Source organism: Bubalus bubalis, chromosome 6 (assembly GCF_019923935.1).
Source record: "Bubalus bubalis isolate 160015118507 breed Murrah chromosome 6, NDDB_SH_1, whole genome shotgun sequence".
Classification (NCBI taxonomy): domain Eukaryota; kingdom Metazoa; phylum Chordata; class Mammalia; order Artiodactyla; family Bovidae; genus Bubalus; species Bubalus bubalis.
The window spans coordinates 119,434,280-119,454,362 of NC_059162.1; the positions used below are offsets into that span (position 1 = coordinate 119,434,280).

Below are 20,083 nucleotides of genomic sequence, written 5' to 3' on the forward strand. Positions count from 1 at the left end.
GCCGCGTAGTGGGAGATGGAGCGCCTGGGGCGTCTCCCAGGTGACTTTCTAGGGCTTTCCACTTGGGGGCTCTCCATGGGCCCTCCCAGCTGCTTCCCACCCTGGCCCACTCCCCATCATCTGGGGGGCTGCCACCAGGGAGGGCTGGTCCTCAGCTGCTTTTTCGGTCCCAGGCCTGGCCCAGGCCTGAGTGTGAGCAGCTGGTCCTGAGCTCCAAGTTCAGGTGTAGGGAGAGGTGGGGGCACAGTTAACTTCTGTGTCAGCAGGGGACACAGGCATCTACAAGGGCCGGAAGTGGAGAAGTCCCAGGAGCCATCTAAGGCCTCAGCCTGGGTGTTAGGAGCTGCTGTAGACAGAGACAGTCTCTGGGACAGATTAAAAATGAGAGATGGGAGAGAAGGAGAGACAGATGGGGAAAAAGCAAGAGAGAATGGGGGTGAGAGCGCGGGGGGTGGGTAGTGTGGAAGAAAGAAAGGCGGGACAGTGACGGGGATAGGACGAGAGTGAAGAAGACGGTTAGCAGAGCGAGACAGAAGGAGCCTCCAGGGGACAAGGAGAGAGCACGAGGGCAGAGCTGGGAGGAGGGGCAGAGAGACTGACAGACAGATAGGTGATGGCTCAGCCTGCTCACACCCAGGCCCAGGTCCCTTCTGCTCTTCTGCCACCCGGGAACCCCAAGGGCCAGCCTGGGACCCATTCTGGCCCTTCAGAGGGTCCCCGAGAGTGGGTGGAGGTCAGGGGTTCTCGAGGAAGGACCAGGACCAGCTCTCCCGGCTAGAGGAGATTGGGGCCCCACACCCAAGGCCACAGGAGGAGGGACCTTCCAGGAGTCATGTGGTCTGGGGCAGATGGGGTAATAGGGTGCAGGGGTGGACCTGCAAAGGTCCTGAGCTGATCTGATGAAGCCTTGGGTGGAGAGGCTCAGAAAAGGCCGCCAAAGACCCTCTGCCTGGCAGGGTGCCACTGTTCCAGGGCTGGGGCCCCTATCCTGGGCAGAGGAGGTGGCAGGTCCACAGTCTGGAGGGGCCCTTGGTGGAACCCCTGAGGTGAGGGGAGGAGGCACCCTGACCCAAGTTGTGTGGGCCCCAGGCAGGCACCTGAAATTGGGGAGGGGAGAGGAAGATGGAGGTGGGGGAGGGGGAGAGGAAGATGGAGGTGGGGGAGGGGGAGAGGAAAATGGGGAGGGGGAGAAAGATGGAGGTGTGGAAGGGGACAGGAAGATGGGGGGAGGGGAGAGGAAGATGGAGGTGGGGCAGGGGAGAGGAAGATGGAGAGGGGCAGGGGAGAGGAAGATGGAGGGGAGAAGGGGAGAGGAAGATGGAGGTAGGGGAGGGGAAAGAAAAATGGAAGGAGGGGGTAGAGGACGATGGGGAAGGGGAGAGGAAGATGGGGGAGGGGGAGAGGAAGATGGGAGGGAGGGGAGAGACCGGCGTAGCCTCCCGCTGTGGTCCAGAAGTCCACCCAGCAGGGCGCCCCAGCCCTGAGCCCGCTGAGGCTTCCACATCGTCCCACCCCCTCCCAGGCTGTTGACTTTGGTGTCTGTGGCTGCCGCCTGGGGAACGACCACAGTGGCCGCAGCGTGGGCAGCGATGTCCTGTCGCAGGTGGTGACCAGTGTCTCCATCTGCCTCCCTGCGGCTCTGGGTCTGCCGTGACTGGCGTAGTTGGACAGAAACCTGCTTCCTGTGGTCAACCAGGCGACGGCCGCTGCCCACTGCTGCTGAGCCGGCCGCATCCTGCCTGAGAGGTGAGGCAGTCTGGCCAGGAGGCCCCTGGCAAGGGGTCCTGCAGAGCGTCCACTAGGCCAGCACCTGCAGGAGCAGGTGCGTCATCAGCACGGCTTGAGAGGAAGCTCCGGGACCCTGCCACGCGCCCCCCATGGATCTCAGGACGGGTCCGCTCCACTGCGGCCAGAGGGCCTGGCAGGGAATCGAGTGGCTGGATCAGCACCAGCACAAACCTGGACTGTGAGTCCAGGCGGGAGGCCACCCTGGGGCTCGTGCTAGGCCAGGGCAGCAGGGCAGCTGCTCCCGACAGCCTCAGGTGACCAGGCCCCACCTCAGCCTCCCAGGACACACAGGGAGATGTGTTCAGGCAGAATGAGCGCAGACAGGCCTCGGGCAGGGCAGAGCCCCAGGCCAAACCCACCTTCCTGCTGGGCCACCAGCCCCGACCTGAGGGAGATCGACGTCCTGGCTGTGACACAGTGCAGCAGGGCCCTGGACCCGCACGGCGGTCAGCGCGGCTGATGGGAACCCCCCTCTGCCCGTGCAGGTGCCCCACCCACGGCCTGGCCCTAGGGTCTTCTCCTGCCAGGAGGCACAGGCCTCCCCATCCCCCCACCGCTAGCACCGGGCACGCTGTTCTGGGGCCAGGCACAGGGGCGCTTCAGATGGCCCACTAGAGAAGCCGTTTAGGTGGCCAAGGCTGCTGGCGGCATCAGTGCTCTTGACCACAGCTCCGGTACCACGGAGATCAAGCACGGCCGTCCGTTCTGTGGCTCAAGCACAGAGCTTCTCAGCAGGCCAAGAGCACAGCCACAGCCCCTGCCCCCATTTCCTCTTGGGGCTCTCTGCTGGCCAGAGCGGCAGCTGGCAGACAGGAGGAGGTGGGGCCCTGGCCCTCCATGCCCCCAAACCCGGACACTGCAGAGTACAACGTCTGCCCCACCAGGTTCAATCCTGACCACCGGTCCCTCGGGACTCCTGAAGGGGGGCACCGCCTTGGAAGACAACCTTGAGCTGCAAGTGACCCGGGAGGGCCAGACCCTCTGCCTCCCCGTCCCAGCGCACTCCGTGTGCAGTGAAAAGCATCCGGGCACAGCTGGTCCAGCCACCCTCCTCAGCTGGTGCTGCCCTCTGACCTCAGCCACGGAGGCCCAGCTCTGATCCGGGAGGATGTGCGCTGCTGGCCGTGGGCCCCTCCCCTCACAGAGACCCAGGGACAGACGAGGCCCAGGGCTCAGGCTGGTGGCACGCTCACTGGAGGAGGGCGGGCTCATTGGCCTGCTGCATCCTCACCCCTGCCTCAGAGGGCCCCAGAGTCACCTTTCAGGGCTGGTCCCCTTGGGGAATCAGGTGCCAGAGACCAAGCCCTCCCACCAGGTCCAGAGACCACTGCCCCCTGGAGGCAACGCTGGGGCTCAGCAGGCGGTGGGGAGCTGGGTGTCAGACCACAGAGCAGGGCTGGGCCGCTGTCCACGTAAGGGGCTGGCTAGAGCCTCTTGACCGGCTCCGAGGCTGCGTCCTGAGGGTGGACACAAGCCCATGGAGCTGACTTGTTTATCAGTATGCGCAGATAAAACCTGCCCTGTGCCTGGCACTGGACTTTGAAATGTGCACCCAAAGCCTCACAGGGCTGCACTCTGGGGTCCCCCATGGAGGAATGGAGAGGAGAGAGGCTGGGAAGTGGGCCAGATAAGATGGCAGGGCTGAGAAGGGGCTGCTCTGAAGGTGGGGAAGGGTGTGCCTCAGAGGAGCGGAAAGTGCCCTGCACGTGGGCCCCGCCGTGTGCTGCCGGCTGGACGCTGGATGAGGGTCAGGACAGGGAGCTGCTCTGGGGGGGTCCAAGGGGCGCATGACCAAGGCCAGGGTGGCACGGGGGGCGTCGGGACAGCAGTGGCAAGTGTAGGCCAGCATGGGGACTCTGAACATGATGAGGGGGTGACGACGGGACTCCGAGGAACACTCTAGGGGGGCGTGGCTAAGGAGGAAGCAAGAGGGCTTCCAACAGAGAGGGTGCCAGGGTTCCAGTGTGGAGGGGTGTGAGGGCCAGAAGGAAGCAGGGAGACCCGGCAGCAAGGAGGCGGATGCAGCTGTGACCCTGTAACCAGGATGGTGCTCTCTGGAGAACAGGGGGGTGGACTGCCCGAGTGGTCACGCTGTGTCCTGTCTCAAGGACACCCCCAGCCCCGCCTTGCACATTGCGCCTCGCACGCTGGGGCGGAGGCCGGAGTCACTGTGCTCGGCGCTGCTCAGCTTGCTGGGCCCGGCCCGGTGTCCCACATGTGGCAGGGGCAGGCTGGACAGGCCAGCCCTCGAGGGTGAGCAAGGTCGGAGCCTCGGTGTGGAGGCGCAAGGCCAGGCCGCGGGAGCCGCCCACTTCGCCCCTCCTCTGCTCTAGGCTCCGCCCCCTGCCCAGGCCCCGCCCGTGAGTAGGCCCCGCCCCCTTGGGCTCCACCCGGGAATAGACCCCGCCCCTTATGCCCCGCCCCAGAACTTCTCTCCTGAGAGGTTCTCATTCGGTGGGGCTGGGGTTGACTGGTCCCACCCTCCCCTCCCCAAACACATTCAGGCTCCAGAAAAAGAGGGCGGAGGCCCGGGTTTTGCCTCCCAGCACACCTGCCTCTCGCCACGCGGCTGTGTCCAGCTGTGATTGAAGTTTCAGTTAATTTATGGAGGGAATGTGAATTCTCACTGTGACCCAGACCACAGGGTGAAAGTAGCCTGCTCGGCAGAGACCCAGCCGGGGACACGCGGGCAGCTCAGGTCGAGGGGTCGTCCCACCTGCCCGGCTGCTGGGTGCAGGACTGCCCCTGTCTGGGAGGGGGACTGTTAGAACACCAGGCGGTGTGGCTTCCAAACGGCAGGTCCCGAGGCTGGAAGTGGACCTCCGGGAACCCGCCTGGTCCAGGTGCCAGCACGGCCGCTTCGTGGTTCACAGACCACTGTCTGCTGCTGGGCCCTCCCTGGTAGAAGGGATGCGGGAGCCCCCCCTCCCGCCTCCCCCCCACCCCCCCTTTCCCAAGGGCACCAATCCCATTCCTGAGGGCTCCACCCTCGTGACCTCATCACCTCCTGAGACCATCACATCCAGCTGGGCTAGGTTAGGATTCCAACTTTGGAAGTTTGGACATGGACACTGTGAGCACAGCAAGGGATCTGACTGAGGTGACCGCCCAGCGTGTACCCAGGACCTGTCAGCATCACCCGTGCTGGCGTCTGTTAGGGGCTTCTAAGCCCCCGCGTGAGGACCACTCTGGTAGTGAGCTGCCCCTCCCTGCCTTCTCCTGAGCCGTATCCCCACTTTGGGGGCACAGCTGGGACTCCTGAGAGGGACTCCCTGGCTGGGAATGATGGGGGTCAGGGTGGCTTTCCTCAGGCACTCCTTTTCAGACATGAAATTCCGAGGACCCACCCCCCACTCCCCTGCAAACTGCTGCCTGAGCAGAGGCTAGGGGAAGGGCCCATCCTGCCTGCACTCTTCCCCTGAACGACTCAGCAGCGGCTTTCAGTGCTCCTCCCATCTCGTTCCTGGACTTGCTGCACGGCCCTGTGGGTCCAGACACTGCTGGCCTTGGTCCCTCTATTTGTGACCTAATATCACTGCCGGTGGGTTTCCCAGGTGGTGCTAGTGGCAAAGAACCTGTCTGCCAATGCTGGAGAACCTCTCCAGCACCGCAGTTCAAAAGCAGCAATTCTTCGGCACTCAGCCTTCTTTATGGTCCAACTCTCACGTCCATACATGACGACTCAAAAAACCACAGCTTTGACTAGACAAACCTTTGTCGGCAAAGTGATGTCTCTATAATACACTGTCTAGGTTTGTCATAGATTTTCTTCCAAGGAACAAGCGTCTTTTAATTTCATGGCTGCAGTCACCATCTGCAGTGACTTTGGAGCCCAGGAAATAAAGTCTGTTTCCACTGTTTCCCCATCTATTTGCCATGAAGTGATGGGACCAGATGCCATGATCTTAGTTTTCTGAATGTTGAATTTTAAGCCAGCTTTTTCATTCTCCTCTTTCGTTGCCCTAAAAATTATAATTCTATCAGGTCTGCATTTGAGATGTCGTTTGATCACTTAAACGACAGCAATAAAACCGAAAGAGAAAAACATCAAAATGATTTTAGAAGACAGAATCCTTGCTGTGGGTCTGCATTATTTTATTACCCTTGTTTGCAACAAGACACTGTAATTACTCTTCCCACAAATGGAATAATATTGAAGCATTTACCTCCTAAGAGAAACTCAAAGCTCTTAGTGGAGAAAAGCATGTGTCTTGGCCCTGAATCTTCAGAAGCTTGGGGTGGGGGGTGTCACCTCGGAGATGAGTCACTTCTAGGACTCCTTGACTGGAAGCCCTGTGCCCTGCAGTTCCAACAGCTGTGGGTGACACCCCAACAGAAGTGAACGTTGGACTAGAGGAGACAGGAAGGCAAGAGCTGATGAGACTGGGGTGAAAGTTTGGATGAAAATTGTCAAGTTTGAACATGGGCAGTGTTCGCACCTGCTGTAGCTGATCATATTCTGGGAAGACATTCTGTGTGTGGCTGGGGGCGTGTCCCCTACCTGATCCTGTACAACAGGAGGCCTGGAAACCCACCCTTCGGCCGACGTTGATGGAACATTCCAAATGGGGGTCGGTGAGGTGGTCCAGCTACAGACGTTATTAATACGAAGGCGTATAGATGCCCGATGGACAAAAGGGACCTCCAGGTTCACTATGTCCCGTTGGGGGCTGGAGCGCAGGAAGGATAAATTGAACTATAAAGCGACAGCAATTACCTTGTGTGGAGCCCAGGAGGAACCTTAGGGCAGGGGTCAGTGAGCGCCCCCCAGCGGTCACCACTGGGGTGCTGGACCGGAACATTTCCGCTGGAGACGCCTGACCCACTAGCCGGCATCAGGTGTGACAGAGACCCCTCCCGGACCCAGGGACACAGAGTAATCATGGAACATCCCATGTGATGCCACAGACCTGCCAGTGGGGAGGTCAGTGACCGGAAGAGTTCCTGAATGAGATGGGAATTTTATTTACCTGTTTATACAGGTGCGTTCTCCCAAGGATGTCCATGAACAGGACAGGTGCGTGCTCCTAGGGGACGTCCATGAACAGGGAGCCTTGTCCCCCGTGCAGTGGCCTTGGGACCCCCCGAGGACCTGCCGGACACCACCGCCATGCGAGAGGTGCCCATGAGCAGCTCTCAGACAGCAGGGCCTGCCGGGTTTCCGGCAGTCCGAGGGGAATGGACAGCATCCTCTTGCATGGTCACCGTCTGGTCAAAGAAGGTGAAAGGGAATCGGCTCACGGCTGAACTACGTGCTGTTGCCTCTGTGTTGGGTTTCTACTGACTCGTGTGTGGTGGCCAGTAACCTGGCCAGTCAGGCAGATGGGCAACAGGAAACTGGTCCATTAGGGCCCATGCAAATTGCCATGGAAATTTAAGGGTTGCGTTAAACTAGAGCATTTCAACACCCATCAGAAGTACCCCTTCCAGGATCAGAGGTGATTGGACTTGGCAAATGGCTATCCTGGTGCTCTTGCATAAGGTGGCCCCCAGGTTCTCAGCATGAGTGGGCATGGGTGCTCTGAGGGTAAGGTGACCCCGGGCTCACGGCATGAGTGGGCATGGGGACTCTGCAGCCACGCAGAGATGGGCTGAGTCCAGACACGGCCTCCTGCACCCAGACAGCTGGGGGCAGGCTCCCCAGGGGAGGACCCCAGAAGGCTGACAAGTCAGACTGACACCCCGTAGCCCCATAGACTACAAACGGGTCCCGCCAGGAGCAGACGCTGACTCTGGCCTCGGCTTTGTGGGTCTGGTGGGAGATGCAAGCAGTCAGCTATACACATACACACACATTCTTTCTCAGCTTCTTCTCAGAATACAGAGTAGAGCTCCCTGTGCTCTACGGCAGGTCCTTGCTGTTATCTCTTTTATGTACAGTAGTGTGAGCACGTTAATCCCAAGCCCCCGACCTTTCCCCTACGGTGACCTGACGCTTGTTTTCTGTGAGGAGTTTGCTGTTAACGCTGCCCAGCTTTTCCCAGTCTTGGCCATTGAGGAGCCTTGTCGGCTGGGTCACTGTCTTTCTGACACACTCCCGCCAGTGTGGGTGTGTTTTGGGGGAGGGTGGGGAGGCAGATGCTGCAGGCTCACCCCGAGCCTCTCCAGCCCCAGCTCCAGAAGCAGCTGCTTCTCCTAGAAGTGCTGAGGGAGCCAGCTCCAGAAGCAGCTGCTTCTCCTAGAAGTGCTGAGGGAGCCAGCTCCAGAAGCAGCTGCTTCTCCTAGAAGTGCTGAGGGAGCCAGCTCCAGAAGCAGCTGTTCCTCCTAGAAGTGCTGAGGGAGCCAGCTCCAGAAGCAGCTGCTTCTCCTAGAAGTGCTGAGGGAGCCAGCTCCGAGGGCTGCAGCAGTGCTGGGGTGGGGCTGCCCCAGGGTCCTCTCTGCAGACGCAGACGCCTCTCCAGAGGACGCCCCTCCAGAGGACACCCCTCCAGAGGACGCCTCTCCAGAGGACGCCTCTCCAGAGGACGCCTCCATCATGGCAGCCAGGACGGGGGGGTGGGCCGGGGCAAGGGAGGGGCAGTGGTCCAGACACAAGAGCCCCTTCTGGAGCCGGCCTGGATGCGGGGCCGTGGCGTCTGCAGCCCAGGGAGCCACAGGTGGAACCAGGGAGGCCCCGCCCACCAGAGCGCTCCCCACCAGAGCCATCCAAGAGCCCATCCCAACACCACCCTGATCATTCCCTGCCTTCAGAATGGACCACTTAGACCAGCACAGGGGGCAGCAGAGAAAGAGGTGCAGAGACGGTCCCAGGGCTGCCCCTGGGGCCTCAGCGGAGGGCGGCCCCTCTCACCTGTAGCCAGGTGATGGGCAGATTCTTTACCATCTGAGCCCCCAGGGAAGCCCTACTACAGCAAGGCCCATACAGCAGTGTGTTAGCGGTGTGCCTAGGCTGGCTTTGTTGGGCTTATGAACACACTCTTAGAACCTGCTGGCATGTAGGGGACTTACTATCCTTCATTCACAAGAGATTTTGATTAATTGTCTGATTTTCCTGTCTCCCTTTTCTGCAAATGTATTAATTAGCTAATTAAAATGTATACATTTGGCAACTTCATCTTCCATTAATCGAGCTGAAAGCAGTATCAGTCACTCTGGACAAATAAAGGATTGCAATCATTTCTGACGATTTTCAACTTCGAGAAGGATCTTTCTGCTGATGGAACCATTGCTGGGACTGTTCAGAGTGTGACTAGGCTGTGAGAGCATGGGGATACTTTCTAATTATTTTGAAATATAAGTTCTAGGACATTTAGAGCTGATGATTCTTTCAGAAGAGAAGACTCTGGAGAAGACTCTTGAGAGTCCCTTGGACTGCAAGGCAATCAAACCAGTCTATCCTAAAGGAAGTCAACCCTGAATATTCATTGGAAGGACTGATGTTGAAGCTGAAGCTCCAATACCTTGGCCACTTGATGCAAAGAGCAAATTCACTGGAAAAGACCCTGATGCTGGGGAAGATTGAGGGCAGAGGAGAAGGGGACGACAGAGGATGAGATGGCTGGATGCCATCACTGACTCAATGGACATGAGTTTGAGCAAGCTCGGGGAGATCGTGAAGGATGGGGAGGCCTGGCATGCTGCAGTCTACTCAGTCGCAGAGTTGGACACGGCTTAGCGACTGAACAACAATTCTTTCAGAGCAATTTTCCTGAAAAGATTTAACCCTTCATACAAGTCAGTTTTGTGAAAGTTTGAATTTAAATGTAAGCCTTTGCGGTGTCACGTTCATATCTCCTGTCGCTCTTGGAGGCATAAAGAAACTGGTTCCTGGTTTGCGTGTCATTTCAAGTAGCTCTTTGTGCACTCTTGTCACTGTATCTTCAATTTTATTGAAGAGTTAATTTTAAGTTGCTGTCCGTGTAGTAACTGGCTCGTCAAACTTCATATGAACATTCTGTTCCTTTCTGTGTAATTTCCTTAAATTTAATTTTTGTTCCCAAGCCTGTGGATTTTGCTTTGCAATGTTGACGTTTTTCAAAACAGAGATTCCAAACCCCTGGAATAATTCTAACAACCCGCTGCTATCATGTATTCCAGCGCCCACGTTTGCGCTTTTCTTGAACTGTCTCACTGAACAGCTCGCAGCTGAGTGCCCGGGTCCCTGTCCTGGAAGCCCTTGTGCGGGGCTGCAGGGCCTTTCTGTGGGCACAGCTGAGCGGCTGCCCCCACCGGTCCTGCTGCTGCCGCCAGTGAGGACCGCTCTGTCCGCCCAGGGTGACGACCTCTCACGCCTGCGGCTGCTGCAGTGACCGTCCTCCCAGGGCTGAGCCCCTGGGGGCGGGGCTCCAGGAACCCCCAGGCGAGGCGCCCCATCTCATCACCGCCCCTGCGTCTCTCTGGAAGCTGCTCTCTCCCAGGGGGGCCTTCAGAGACCCAGGCCCGCTCCCCATCCCAGGTGGCCACTGAAGGGTGGAGAGGAGAGCAGAGCCCACAGAGAGCAGCCTCGCTGCCCGGGAAGCTGGGGCACAGGTCTTGAAGGGCGGGCAGCCATAGGAAGTGGGGGGAGTCTCACTTCTCTGCCCACCACACCAGAAGCTGGTGCAGGCAGACACCGCTCCACGCGGCATCCCTTCGGTGGGTGGGCTCACCCAGGGCCTCTGCTTGGCTTCTCCCTCTTGTCCGTCTCGCCCGAGGAGAGGGTGGGGCCCTGGGCTGGGGTTCCTACCAACCTCGCTCTCCGGTCGGGGCTGCAGGAACCCCCAGCTGAGGGGCTGTGTTCTCTGGGGGTAGGAGATTCCAGGTGAGCTCCGGTCTTTGGGGAGAAAATGGCTGGGGGCTCCTCCGAGCCTGGGGGAACCCAGGGTCTGCAGTGACGGCCCTGCTGTGTGTGCCTGGCCATGAGGGCTTTCAGGGCGGCAGGGTGCAGGGGGATGCTGGGGCTGGGTGTCCCGTGTCCCCGGCAGCCACGGGCTCTAGCCACCACGCTGACTGTCCCCAGCAGGTCTCGGTGCGGGAGCCGCTGGGCCGTGTCCAGGCCGGCCAGTCACCTGCACTGGGACAGTCCACCTGTGGTCTCCTCAAGGCTGGTGTGCTCACCCTGGACCGTGGCCTCTCCTCTTAGGTCTTACCTTTGATTTTGGTTGGGAAAGACTGAAGGTGGGAGGAGAAGGGGACGACAGGGGAAGAGACAGTTCGATGGCATCACCGACTCAATGAACGTGAGTTTGAGTGGACGCCGGGAGGTGGCGACGGACAGGGAGGCCTGGCGTGCTGCAGTCCATGGGGTCGCAGAGAGTCGGACGCGACTGAGTGACTGAACAACGACTGTAGAGAAGAGGCCCCAGAGACCCCCTGCCGCCCCCTGCCTGCCCTTCGCCGGCCTGTCAGGCCCAGGGACACGGCAGGCCTCACGGACGGTTTATTGACATGTGGGGAGAAGGGGCTGGAGGTCTGCCCCCCGCCCTCAGCTCAGGGAGCCCGCGGGTCCAGCCACAGTTGGGCCCTAGCTCCCTGCTCACGGGGTCGGAGCCGGCATGGCTGGAACTCAGTGGCTGCCCCCCACTACCGGGGCCCCCGTCCTCTGCTCCCCTCTCCAGGCGTCTGGCTGCCTCCAGGCCCCGGGACAGGCCTCCCTCTGGGGACCCGGTACTTGCTCTTCTGACTGTAGAGCAGGTTCCTCTGGAAAAGGCGGGGGAGGCGGCCGTGATACAGCAGGACGGCCAGGAGCATGCCTGCGGGAGATCGAGGGTCACACGGAGGCCGGGGGCTCCCCGGGCCCGAGACCGCCGGACGCCGCGCCCCACACCCTCCGCAGACAGGGGCCTGCAGACAGGACCAGGTCTCGCCCTGGCCCGGCTCCTGCCGCATCCGCTCCCCTGGGGCCGACCCCCACGGAGGTCGGTCGGGACCAGGAGCCGTGTGCACTCGCAGACCACACTCTGGGCCCTGTGTCCTGCGCATAAGTGCACCTTCCTCCCGGGGCCGTCTCCTGACGCCAGTGTGTCGTCCACGAGGTGGTGAGCGTGGAGCTGGGGCCGAGGGGGCCGGGGGTCGGGGGTGGGGCCTGGCCGATGCCTAACCCCCAGGTTCTGCCCGGAGCTTCCCGAGTGGAGGACCCTGGACCCCCACCTGGCCGCCTCTCGTCCCCCCGAGGGCGGGAGGCCCGCTTGCCTGCACCAAGCAGGCTCCCGGCAGCCCCGCCTCCGCCCTCACGGCTCCCAGGGGGTCCTGAGGGCTCCAGTGTCGCCACGGCAGCTCAGGGCTCAAAGGCTGGAGCCGTGTCCCCTGGACTCAGGTCACTCCCTGACCTCGCAGCAGGGCTTCACCTTCGGCAGGTGTCTTAAGACAAGGTCTCCCTGGAGCAGAATGGACCCCAACCCCGTGTGACTGCTGTCCTTCTCAGGGGACACGTGGAGGACAGGGAGGATGGGCTGGGATGGGACCAATGTGCCCGTAAGCCCCAGATGCCTGGGGGGGCGGGGAGGAGGCTGCAGCCCCAGAGAGGCCCCGCGCCTGGCTTTCTATGCCCAGCTTCCCGCGCCCACCTGGGGACGGGTGAGTGGCCTGCTGTCCCCAGCCTTCGCTTCTCTGTGGTTCCTGGGCTGGCTGAGAGCTCCGAAGGACAGCCCTAGCCCCTCCAGCTGGCGCCCGCGTGGGTTGGGGCCAAAATGCTCTATTCCAAACTCCTGCATCTCCAGCTTCCCTGCGAGGACCCCCCTGGGGACCCTGGGGGAGGCCCTGGGAGCAGCCCCCACCTCAACCCCGGCTAGCGAGCTGGACACCCTGTGGGCCACCCCTGTCCCAGAGGACAGCCCGGATCGGCCTGCCTCCGCCCCCAGGACCCCCAGCCCCCTCACCTGTCACAGGGCCCAGCCAGTACACCTGGACGTACTCCAACAAGCTGTGCCCTGAGCAGCGGAAGGTGACTGAGGCGGCCAGCGTGGGGTTCAGGAAGGCGGACGTCAGGGGCCCGGCTGCGGGGAAGTGCAGACGTCTGTTCTGGCCTGCCTGCGCCACCTGCCCAGCGGACCCACCCACTCACCTGGGGGGCCCGGCTCCACCCCTCTGTGCCAACTGGGACATGGGGAGGCAGCCGCCCAGCCCAGGCCAGAGGTCAGGGGTCAGGCAGCAGCTGGACAGGAGTGTCTCCCGACTTCTCACCCCTGCGTGGACTTGGCTCCCCAGCCTTTTTCTGCACACCCCACGCCCGCAGGAGGGCATCTTAGAGAGAGAGAGACCCAGAGAGGTGGGGAAACACAGAAGGAGAGACAGGGACAGCGAGAAGGAGAGACTTGGCCGAACAAAGAAACAGCAGTGGAGAGGGGTGCACGGGGCCAGTGGGGGTGGGGTACTCCCTGGGCAGGGCCAGAGCCGAGCCTGGGCCTTGGGGGGAGTCAGGGAGGCTTCCGCAGGGGCTCAGGGACCCACAAGAGCTTGGTCAAGAGGCTTGGCCTGGGTGGGGGAGGGCAGACCCAGATGGGGGAGGTGGGGAGCGGGGAGGAGGGAGGAGGAGGGAGGAGGAGAAGAGGGAGGAGGAGGAGGGAGGGGAGGAGGGGAGGAGGGGTGGAGGGAAGAGGTTGGGGGCTGCCTTGCAGTGACAGGTGGGCCCAGCAGGCGGCGGGCAGGGGCTGAGGAGGAAACAGCAGTCCTGGGCCCCCAAGAAGGGTGACGGAGGACGCCGGGGCTTCCAGACCAGAGCCTGGGCCCTGAGGAAGCAGGAGCCCCCCTCCCACCCCCCGTCTGCCTCAGGTGTCGGCCTCCCAGGATGAACAGGAGCAGCTCGGGGTGCGGACAGACCCAGCCAGAAAGGACTGACCCACCGGGGTTGGGTCCCTGCCCAGCGTGCTGAGTCCCGCCTGGCTGGCCACCACCCCCAGCAGGTGCCCAGGCAGTGGCCACCCCAGGCCCGGTAGCCCCAGGCCGGCCTGCAGCCCCTCTCATGGGCAGCCACACGGCCCCAGGGATGGGCAGCTGGTCTCACCTGTGCAGGCCGCGGCGGTGAGCAGCAGGGCCACGGCCAGCGCCCTGTGGATGGCGCGGCTGCCCTGGAGGCGGAGGAGAGCCAGGTGCAGCAGGAAGGCGCAGGAGCCCTCGAGCAGGGCGCCGTGGGGCGCGGCCGTGCGCAGCGCCGAGCTGCAGTGCGGGTCCATGAGGCTCTGCAGCACGTGCAGGTCGCTGAGCCCCCAGGCCCAGTAGAGCCGTGTCAGGGCGCCGGCCGCCTGCATGCCCAGCGCCTGCGCCACCAGCTCCAGCAGGGTGCCGGGCAGAGAGGCCTCGGCCAGGAGGAACCGCTGCAGGGACACCGTGGGGTTGGCCGAGGCCCCGTCCAGGGTGGCCCCGTGCACCAGGAGCAGCAGGAAGACCAAGGTGAGCAGCAGGTCGGGGCCGAAGCCCCCCGCCCAGGGTCCGAGCTCCACCAGCATCCGCATCTCCAGGCAGCAGGCCCCCAGCTGGGCCGCGCCTGCCGCCTCCCGGGCAAAGTGGGCGTAGGCGCCCCCGGGGAGCAGGGCCTTGGCTGCCCTCCTGGACGCCTGGCAGAGGGCGAAGGTGGCGAGGAAGAAGCAGAGGGACACGTTCAGACCGGCCATCGGCCTGGAGGCTCCGGGAGGACGGGCCGGCAGGGCCTGAGCTGACGTGTCGGGCGGGGAGGGAACCGTGGGAGCCTCACACCTGCGCCGCCCACAGCGCCTCCCCGGCCCGCCCCTCAGTCGGGCGTCCTCCGGGGACACCCAGCCCCCCTCAGCCACTCCGGGTGCTGCTCCCCAAAGCTGCCGGGGCTCCGTGACTCAGCCCGGGGCCCTGGCTCCACCGGGCAGCTCCTGGCGGGCGCCTGTGCCTGTGTCCACCCGGGGGAGGGTCCCTGGGCACCAGCTCCCTCGGGAGGGCGGCCATGTGCTGGGTCAGGAGCCCCACATGGGGAGCAGGGGGCGCCCTGGCAGGACCGCACTGGGCACCTTGGAAGCTGAGCCTGCAGAGACAGACCCACCTCACCTCATACAGTAAGTTCCCTACATGCGAACAGGTTCCATTCCAAGACTGCGTTTGTACGTCCACACAGTGGCTATGTAGTTTTGTAACTGTGATAGGCTTATCATACTCTTTACACAAATATACAGGCCATATATATATATACACTATACAGTCCGGGGAATTCTCCAGGCCAGAATACTGGACTGGGTTGCCATTCCCTTCTCCAGGGGATCTTCCCAACTCAGGGATCAAATGCAGGTCTCCTGCATTGCAGGCAGATTCTTTACCAGCTGAGCCACCAGGGAAGCCCAAGAATACTGGAGTGGGCAGCCTATCCCTTCTCCAGCAGATCTTTCCAACCCAGGAATCAAACCGGGGTCTCCTGCACTGCAGGCAGATTCTTTACCAACTGAGCTATCAGGGAAGCCCTTTATAATGCTCTTTACATAAATAATACATAAAAAACAAACAAACAAAAACATGTTCAACCTTACAGCACACGCAGTACCTTGAAAAGTGCAGACGTGCCAGCAGCTGGCACACGGGAGCTGGCACACGGGAGCTGGCACACGGGAGCTGGCATGGAGTGAACAGCAAGAAGTGTTACTGACTGGAGGAGAGAGGAGGGGGAGACGGTGGAGCTGAAGGGTCATCAGCAACAGGAGACAGAGGGTGAGCTTCCGCTTGGCTCACGCCTGACGCTGATGGAACGGAGGTCTGCAGCTCTGAAAGCTCGCAGCTTAAAGGCTCCTGAGAAGGGGACTTACTGCCGTGGATCTTCTGCCTGGAGGGTGGGCATGTGACCTGCGTTTCTAGGGAAGCTAGAAGTTAGAAGTGAGTTAGTCTTGGGCAAAATGGCTGCTTAGGGGCTTCAGGGGCTTCCTGAAGGCCCCGGCACATGGTGGACTTGGAGGAGAGGGCCTGATCCAGGCAAGTGGGGTCCCCTGTGAACCCCTCTCCACACCCGACTTGAGTCCAGGTGAGCGCCTGGCCCGAGGATATCGCTGGGCCCTGGCTCCCAAGTCGGAGGCACTGGAAGTCCAGTGCTCTGCCCATGACTCTGCTAGACACCGGCCGGGCTGCAAAGGCAGACAGCCCAGGTCGTGGTCACGGATGCTCTGCAGTGACCTCAGGACCTGAAGGAGCAGGGCCACTGCATCTGTCAGGCCGACCCTGGCCCGGCGGCCACTCTAGGCCGAGGGGACAGGCTGAGCGAGGCTCAGAGGACGCGGAGGAGAGGCCCGAGCCAGGCAGGGGGCCCTGGGGGTGCGCAGTGCCCTCGCCCACAGGCCTGAGCTGGAGCAGAGAGTGGGAGCCGGCTGTGGAGGAGGCTCCCAGGGGAGGGGGCCTGAGCCAGGGGCCGGGGGCACTGCTGCTGAAGGTCAAAGTCAAGGTCTCCAGGACACAGCCACACCCTGCAGAGGCCAAGGCAGCGGGCGCAGGGAGGCGGAGGGGTCAGTGGGGAGGGGCCCCCGGGGAGACCGGCGGCTGGCCCCAGCCTGCCTGCTCAGGGGACCCTGAGCACAGGAACCAGGGTCTCTGCAGGCAGAAGCCTCACGGCCGGCCACCGCTGCCGGGGAAGGGGTCCAGGTGACGCCCCCTCAAGCCCACCTGGAGGCCCCCGGCCCTGCACCCCTGCTGCTCTGTCCCTCACATCCTGCCGGCCCCCTCCCTCCTTCCCAGGAGCTGGACTCCAAAGATGAAAGTGAAAGTCGCTCAGTCGCGTCTGACTCTGTGCGACCCCGTGGACTATACAGTCCATGTGATTCTCCAGGCTGGAATACTAGAGTGGGAAGCCTTTCCCTTCTCCAGGGGATCTGCTGAACCCAGGTCTCCTGCATTGCGGGTGGAGTCTTTACCAACTGAGCCACCGGGATGAAAGAACTGCCCTCCAAATCAGGGTGAGTTTCCTCCCGAGGAGCTCGGCCAGGCCCGGAGCTGCAGGGTGCCAGGCGTGGGAGCTGAGGGCCGGCCCGGCCGCCTTCGCCGCCGGCTGCGCCCACGCAAACCTGCGTCCTGCAGCAGCGCTGGTCTCCGCCCGACGCTCCCGCGGCGCCCCAGCTGGGGACGCGTCTCCCCGAGCAGGTCACTGCACTTCTAACGTGGGGGGCTCGAGACCAGCTGAGGCTTCTGTTCTGCCCCCACAAGCACGCCTGCTACGCAGAGGGGCCCGGCCATCTGACGCCCCCATCCCCGCCCCTCACAGGTCTGGTGTCTTTTCCCCACCAGGCGCTCGTCCCCGCAGAGCCCAGGCCTGGACGGGGTGGGGGGCAGGGGGCAGAGACCTGAAGCTTAGGGACAGGAGCTGACTGTTTCAGCTGTCCTGGCAGACGACCTTGGGTTCAGAACTCTTCCGGAAGTGGGAAGGCGTCTGGTGCCCCCGTCTCCCCACCCCTACGCCCCGGGAAAGGGGTGAGGCTAACCCAGCAGGAAGGTCCTCAGGGCCTGACCTCACCCAGGAGGCGGACACGCCCCCAGACTCCAGCCTGCCGGTGGGGTGTCTGTCTTTCCCTTCTGCCAGGCTCCCACCCTCTCCAAGGAGCAGGGAGCCTTTTGGACTGAAGCCGGTGATAAAAGAAACGCTCACGGACTGAGGACTGAGGAGCCGGGAAGTCATTCTGGCTCTTACGTGAGTTAACCTGTCTTAACATTGATTTTGTTGGAGTGCAGGCGCTTCACAAAGCTAACTTCTACTGCACAGCGCAGTGAATCAGCCACACACACGCGTAATCCCCAGAGTTAACTTGAACTTGATGCTAACTGGAATAGCCTGTTTGTGGCCCAGCAAACATACATTATACATGCTTTAATTATTAAAGGAAAGGGCGCACTGGGAATGTCTGTGGCCTCCCTGGCGGCTCAGCGGTAAAGAATTCACCTGCCGATACAGGAGACGCGGGTTTGATCCCTGTGTCCTGGAGATCCCACGTGCCTCGGAGCAACGAAGCCCGTGCTCCACGACTGCTGAGCCTGTGCTCTCAGGCCCAGGGCGACAGCTGCCCAGCCAGCGTGCTCTAGAGCCCGTGGTCCACCGCAAGAGAAGGCACTGCACTGGGAAGCCTGAACACGGCAACTAGAGAGCGGCCTGGGCAGCAACGCACGCTCAGCACAACCAAAAGTAAATGAATAAATAAAAACAGAGGGTGAGATGCTGGAGGGCATCACCGACTCGATGGACACGAGTTTGAGCAAGCTCCAGGAGTTGGTGACAGACAGGGAGGCCTGGCGTGCTGCAGTCCATGAGTTTGCAAAGAGTCAGACACAACTGAGCAACTGAACTGAAAAAACAAAGAACGTCCAAATTAAAGACAAAGGTTAAATGCTTCCCTTCCTGGCCCTTCTTTAACAATAAGACTCCCTCCCAGGTGCCGAGGACACAGTAACTCGCTATGGAGTATGTGCCGGGCTGTTTGAAAACTTGAAGGGACACAGGGCTTCCCAGGAGGCACTAGCAGTAAAGAACCTACCTGCCAATGCAGGAGAAGCAAGAGATGAGAGTTCCATCTCCGGGTCGGGAAGATCCCCTGGGGGAGGGCACGGCAGCCCGCTGCAGCATCCTTGCCTGGAGAATCCCGTGGACAGAGGAGCCGGGTGGGTATGAAGGGACACATCCCTGACTTGTTTGACGTTCTCTGTTCCGATGAGTTATAGAACTGCTCTGGAGCACTCCCTCCGAGTGATCTGGAAGCTCTTTCCTGGACGATAGTCTTCAGTTTGGGTTCAGTAAAACTCTCTTCTCTTCCTGTTACAGATAATCGATTGTCTTCGTGGACCCCACACTTACTCAGGCTCACGCAGAGCGTGAGTGCCTGCGTGGACCTCCCATGCACCCTGGGGCCCTGGGCCTCCGCCTTGCCCATTGGCCACCCATGGCTCCCCCGTGGGGCCTGGTCTCCAGGCGGCCACGGTCTGCCCAGGTTGGAACACACAGAACTCGTGACCACCAGAAATCCTGCCTGGAGTTGGACAGTGATCCACATCAAGTCATCAGCCTGAACTGGCTGTATTTCTAGATACTTCATACTTTTAGATAAAACGTAAATGGTGTGCAGCACACCTATCTTGAGAGTGAACTCTCACCCATGAGACGCATGCACAGACGCAGGTCACACACGTCTTTACCCCGGCGGGAGCGGAGCTCGCTCTCAGAAAGTCCCGTCGCTTCCAGTGGGCCCCGCCCCTAATCAGAGGTATCCGGCTTCCTGCTTTGGGTCATCAGAGGCTTGGGGACCGTCCCATGTAACCCAAGTCCTGCGTCTGCCCTGCGTCTCCACGAGGGGGCTGGCAGGGAGGTGGGCTGGTTTTGTTTTCCAGTGTCAGAGTTTTGTTCCTACTTAATTCTGAATGGAATTCCATTTCATGGCTGAACCACAATTTGTTAATCCATCTTTCTGATAATGAACAAACATTTAAGTTTTCTTCCATTTTTCCCCCTACAATACAAATAAAGCTGCTCTCAGTAAGTTCATGTAAGTCTTTGTAGACAAATGTTTTTGGTTTTGGGGGGGTGGTAAGTAGCTAGAGAATCTTTCTAAGTCACAGGGCAGGACAATACTTAATTCTGTGAGGTTCTCTTGCTACTTCCCACAAGGTGGTTGTAGCATTTACATTCCCAGGAGCATTCTAATGGTAGAAAGTGAAGAACTTAAGGACCTCTTGATGAGGGTGAAAGAGGAGAGTGAAAAAGCTGGCTTAAAGCTCATCATTCAAAAAGCTAAGATCATGGCATCCAGTCCCATCACTTCATGGCAAGTAGATGGAGAAAAGGTGGAAACAGTGGCAGATTTTTTAGGCTCCAAAATCACTGTGGACGGTGACTGCAGCCACGAAATTAAAAGACACTTGCTCCTTGGAAGGAAAGCTATGACAAAACTAGACAGCATATTAAAAAGCAGAGACATCACTTTGCCAACAAAGGGCCATACAGTCAAAGCTATGGTTTTTCCTGTGGTCATGTATGGATGTGAGAGTCGGAGCATCAAGAAGGCTGAACACCGAAGAACTGATGCTTTTGAACTGTGGTGTTGGAGAAGACTCTTGAGAGTCCTTGGACTGCAAGAAGGGCATCCTAAAGGAGATCAGCCCTGGGTGTTCATTGGAAGGACTGATGTTGAAGCCGAAACTCCAATACTTTGGCCACCTGATACGAAGAGCTGACTCTTTGGGAAATACCCTGATGGTGGGAAAGATTGAGGGCAGGAGGAGAAGGGGACGACAGAGGATGAGATGGTTGGATGGCATCACCGACTCAGTGGACACGGGTTTGGGTGGACTCCGGGAGTTGGTGATGGACAGGGAGGCCTGGCGTGCTGTGATTTATGAGGTCAGACACGACTGAGTGACTCAACAACAACGGTAGGAGCAAGATAGGAGACGCTTGGTGTCC

The 20,083-nt window shown here is 60.6% G+C and overlaps 1 protein-coding gene and 1 long non-coding RNA gene across 2 annotated transcripts; one reads left to right on the plus strand and one right to left on the minus strand.

Moving 5' to 3' along the window:
- Positions 1-11,001: 11,001 nt before the first annotated feature.
- On the minus strand, positions 11,002-14,486 carry LOC102407746 (aquaporin-12B). Its single transcript, XM_006077147.4, has 3 exons — positions 13,709-14,486; positions 12,585-12,701; positions 11,002-11,459 (listed from the first exon to the last, which is right to left on the minus strand). The coding sequence occupies exons 1-3, from the start codon at positions 14,313-14,315 to the stop codon at positions 11,290-11,292; spliced, it is 894 nt and encodes a 297-aa protein (XP_006077209.4). The 5' UTR covers positions 14,316-14,486; the 3' UTR covers positions 11,002-11,289.
- Positions 14,487-19,170, plus strand: LOC123333939. Its single transcript, XR_006551530.2, has 2 exons — positions 14,487-14,726; positions 18,449-19,170. It is a non-coding gene; the product is annotated as an uncharacterized LOC123333939 (long non-coding RNA).
- The last annotated feature ends 913 nt before the right edge of the window (positions 19,171-20,083 follow it).

Bases quoted from the DNA above. Each gene is read 5' to 3' on its own strand.
- LOC102407746 (XM_006077147.4), bottom strand. From the start codon at position 14,315: ATGGCCGGTCTGAACGTGTCCCTCTGCTTCTTCCTCGCCACCTTCGCC. The intron at 12,702-13,708 runs GTGAGACCAGCT...ACTTCCCCGCAG, and splicing joins CACCGCCGCGGCCTGCACAG to CCGGGCCCCTGACGTCCGCC. The intron at 11,460-12,584 runs GTGAGGGGGCTG...GATCTCCCGCAG, and splicing joins CTGGCTGGGCCCTGTGACAG to GCATGCTCCTGGCCGTCCTG.